The sequence below is a fragment of the Bidens hawaiensis genome, unplaced genomic scaffold (genome assembly GCF_021521415.1).
Source record: "Bidens hawaiensis isolate Kalapana, Puna unplaced genomic scaffold, B.hawaiensis_p1.1 tig00054082_1, whole genome shotgun sequence".
Classification (NCBI taxonomy): domain Eukaryota; kingdom Viridiplantae; phylum Streptophyta; class Magnoliopsida; order Asterales; family Asteraceae; genus Bidens; species Bidens hawaiensis.
Genome location: NW_027499746.1, coordinates 52105 through 55812, shown reverse-complemented (window position 1 = coordinate 55812; position 3708 = coordinate 52105). Strand labels below are relative to the sequence as shown.

The following is a 3708-nucleotide window of genomic DNA, read 5'->3' as shown; positions in this document are numbered from 1 at the left end:
TAGTATATGGTAGGCCTTGGGATGTTAAATATATATATATATATACATTATTGTTTGGCCTATATTTGGTGGAGTTGTAGTCGCTTCGACTACGGATGTTGCGTATGCCTAATTTGTGTTTGCATGCGTTGATGTTACGTGTTTGGGTTGTACGTTTGCTCGACCCCGATGTTATACGTGGATGTTATATATATATATATTGTTATATATATAGGGATGTACTTGAAATGATGCTTATATATATATATATATATATATCTTTTGTATATGTATGTATGAGAATGTTTAGTCTTCGGTAATGATGACTTAATAGATGCACTCTATTTACTTTAAAAACTTTTGGTATGCCTATCATATTTGTTATTACTGATATTATTTACTTAAAACTTGAACTCACTCAGCTCAAGCTGACTTTGTGTGCATGTTAGTGTGAGTTTCAGGTTAGGAAGAGGATGCCTTATCGCTTGGACGTGCACGAAGCTACTTGGACGGTGAAGGGTATACGTGGATGGAAGAATGTACTTTGAACAATTTGATTTTAAATAGTTTCATGAATTGTGTTTTAAAGTTGGTTTTGGCAAAATTCCCGGTTTTTAGGGAACTTACTTCACTATTTATGTTTACCGCTGAATTTACACTCTGAGATGTTTGTTTTAATGGAAGAAACCGTTTTCAAGTTTAATTACTTTAAATAATATTTTGTATGAATACCAACTGTGAGGCTCCCGGGGTTCGGGGTCTTACAGGGACAAGGTTCAAATGATCAAGACTTGTTATTTATTTAGAGACAAGCATCTGAAGAATTCCCTAGCCTTTTCGTAAAATATTTTGGCGGTAAGGGCCCAAATCTTAACTAGATATCCAAAACTTTTCTCTGGGCTGCAATTGTGTCATGCCGAATAAGGCTAGTTTTTTTCTACACACAATATTATTATTTAATAACGTTAATAACTTAGTGAATGGGGCCATTTTATGTATTAAACGTAATGTAAGTTTATGTACAGCAGGTTACTAATGGTGGCATGAACACATCTAATGATGGAGTCGAGGCACTTTAAATTGCAGTACTGTGCTAAGAATATACATCTGTTATGATTAGTAATAGAGCGGGTGGGTACATCCGTATGCAACTGTTTTATTATACTAGCATAGACTAAGGGTGTTGAATAATAAATAATGGAATGTTTTAGCGTTGTGTACAGAAGTTAAATGTCTAATCCTGGTGTGTTTGTATTTAAAGTTATATAGAATTTATAATAGTTATATATGAAATATTTCCATTGTAACGGTGGAGGGGTATTCCTAATTTCACAACCCTCCACCGCCCTAAGGTTTTTACTAATTCAAATATATCACTTAGGATTTACTATCAACTATCTCATATTTGTGAAGTGTGACAGGTGTGGGGGAAATCACAAGGTCAAGTACCGTCGAAGTATGACCATCAAAGAATGTGATTTCGTAGGTCGACAGAATAATATGTATGGTAACACTTACAACCCTGGTTGGAGAAACCACCCTAACTTCAGCTAGAGGAATGGAGCCAACAATCAAGCTCCACCTGCATTTGATAAACGACCTGTTAATCAACCAACCCTCTCAACCTAAACTTCTATATCATATCCTAGGTGCAAGCACCATCCAACAACCATATGGTATATCTATAGTGGAGACTCTTCTAACGCAACTCATAGCAAGTACTGAAGCTTCAAACAAATTGATTGTATACTGATTCTTGAAAAACGAAGTAGAGCTAAGAAACCAGAAGGCTTCTTTGCAAAACATTGAAAACCAAGTAGGTCTATTAACCCAGCTACTTTCCAAGAGATAGCATGGAGGACTCCCTAGTAACACATTTACAAATCCCAATGCTTGAGCCAATGTCATAACCCTAAGAAGTGGTATAACTGCTACAAACAACTCACAAGTCACACCTATCCAATCTGAAGGTGATATTGAGGTTCTTGACACACCCAACGATCAGAATCCAACTGCTCCAAAACCTGTCAAAAAAACTATGAAACCATATGTTCCACCAATTCCTTATCCAGCCCAACTAAAGCAGGAAAAAATGGAGGCACAATATGGCCTTTATCTAGAACTATTTAAGCAATTGCGTATTAACCTTCCATTCATAGAAGCCATTTCCCAAATGCCAAACTATGCAAAGTTCTTAAAGGAAAATCTATCCAACAAAAGAAAGCTAGAAGAAATATCACATGTAACACTCAGTGAAAAATGCTCCACTATTCTCCAGAACAAGCTTCCAAAGAAGATGACTGACCTTGGAAGCTTCACTATCCCTTGTTTGATAGGAAACTTATTTTTTAACAATGCCTTAGCCGATTTAGGAGCTAGAATCAACTTAATGCTTTACACGGTGTTCTCCAAACTAGGACTTGGAGAACCTACTCCCACCCGTATGAGCATTCAGCTAGCCGACAGATCAGTGAAATACCCAAGAGCCATAGTTGAAAACATGTTAGTCAAAATCAACAAATTTTTCTTTCCAGTTGACTTCGTAATACTAGACATGGATGAACACAACTCTGTATCCCTTATCCTAGGAAGACCATTTTTAGCTACCGCTAGAGCACTCATAGATGTTTGCACCAGCAAACTCACTCTCAGGGTAGAGGATGAGGAGGTAACTTTCGAGCAAATATATGAAACATCACAGTACACTGATGATCCCGCATACTTCTTAGATATGTGTGAATCAATAGTGAGTTGCCACCTACCAAAAAAAACTAAAACAAAGCTTGTGAAACACAAATTATCGAGGAGAAGGCACACACCATAAGTTCAGAGGATCAAGTTGTTTGTCAAGAAGGGGAAGAAGAAGAAAGCAACTAGCTAGAGATGTTTGAAACAGTAGACAGAGATCTAGAACCTAAAGCCAAACCTTCTATTGAAGATTCGCCTCCATTAGAACTCAAATAATTACCCAAATACCTCGAGTACACTTTCCTTGAAGGTGATTCTCATTTTCCTGTCATCATTTCTTCCGACCTTTCGAGCAATGAGAAATGAAGACTACTCGAAGTTCTCAAATCTCATAAGAAAGCCATTGGTTGGAAAATCTTTGGATATATAAGGTATTAGCCCGTCATTTTGTACTCACAAGATTCTAATGGAAGAAGACTTCAAACCCGTAGTGCAGCACCAGAGCTGACTAAATCAAAATATGCAAGACGTGGTGAAATTGGAAGTTCTCAAACTGCTTGAGCAAGCTTGATTTACCATATATCCATTTCTCCATGGGTGAGTGTTGCTCAAGTAGTCCTGAAAAAAGGAGGAATGACAGTAGCTACCAATGACAAGAATGAGTTGATTCTTATGAGAACCATCACGAGATGGCGAGTATGCATCAACTATCTGAAACTCAACAATGCCACAAGGAAAGATCACTTTCCTCTCCCGTTCATTGATTGGATGCTTGAGCGTCTATCAGGATAGATGTACTACTATTTTCTTGATAGATTCTCTGGCTATTTTCAAATTCAAATTTCTCCCGAAAACAAAATTCACATGCCCATATAGCACATTCGCTTACCGATGAATTCCCTTTGGGCTATGTAATGCTCCAGCTACGTTTCAACGCTGTATGGTAGTTATCTTTCACGACATGATTGATGATTCATTGGAAGTCTTCATGGATGACTTCACCATCTTCTGCGATTCCTTCGATCTTTTTCTTGAAATTCT

The 3708-nt window shown here is 37.3% G+C and overlaps 1 protein-coding gene across 1 annotated transcript; it reads left to right on the top strand.

Moving 5' to 3' along the window:
* The first annotated feature begins 2071 nt into the window (after nt 1-2071).
* On the top strand, nt 2072-2803 carry LOC143600428 (uncharacterized). The gene has a single exon (XM_077078124.1). The coding sequence runs from the start codon at nt 2072-2074 to the stop codon at nt 2801-2803; it is 732 nt and encodes a 243-aa protein (XP_076934239.1).
* The last annotated feature ends 905 nt before the right edge of the window (nt 2804-3708 follow it).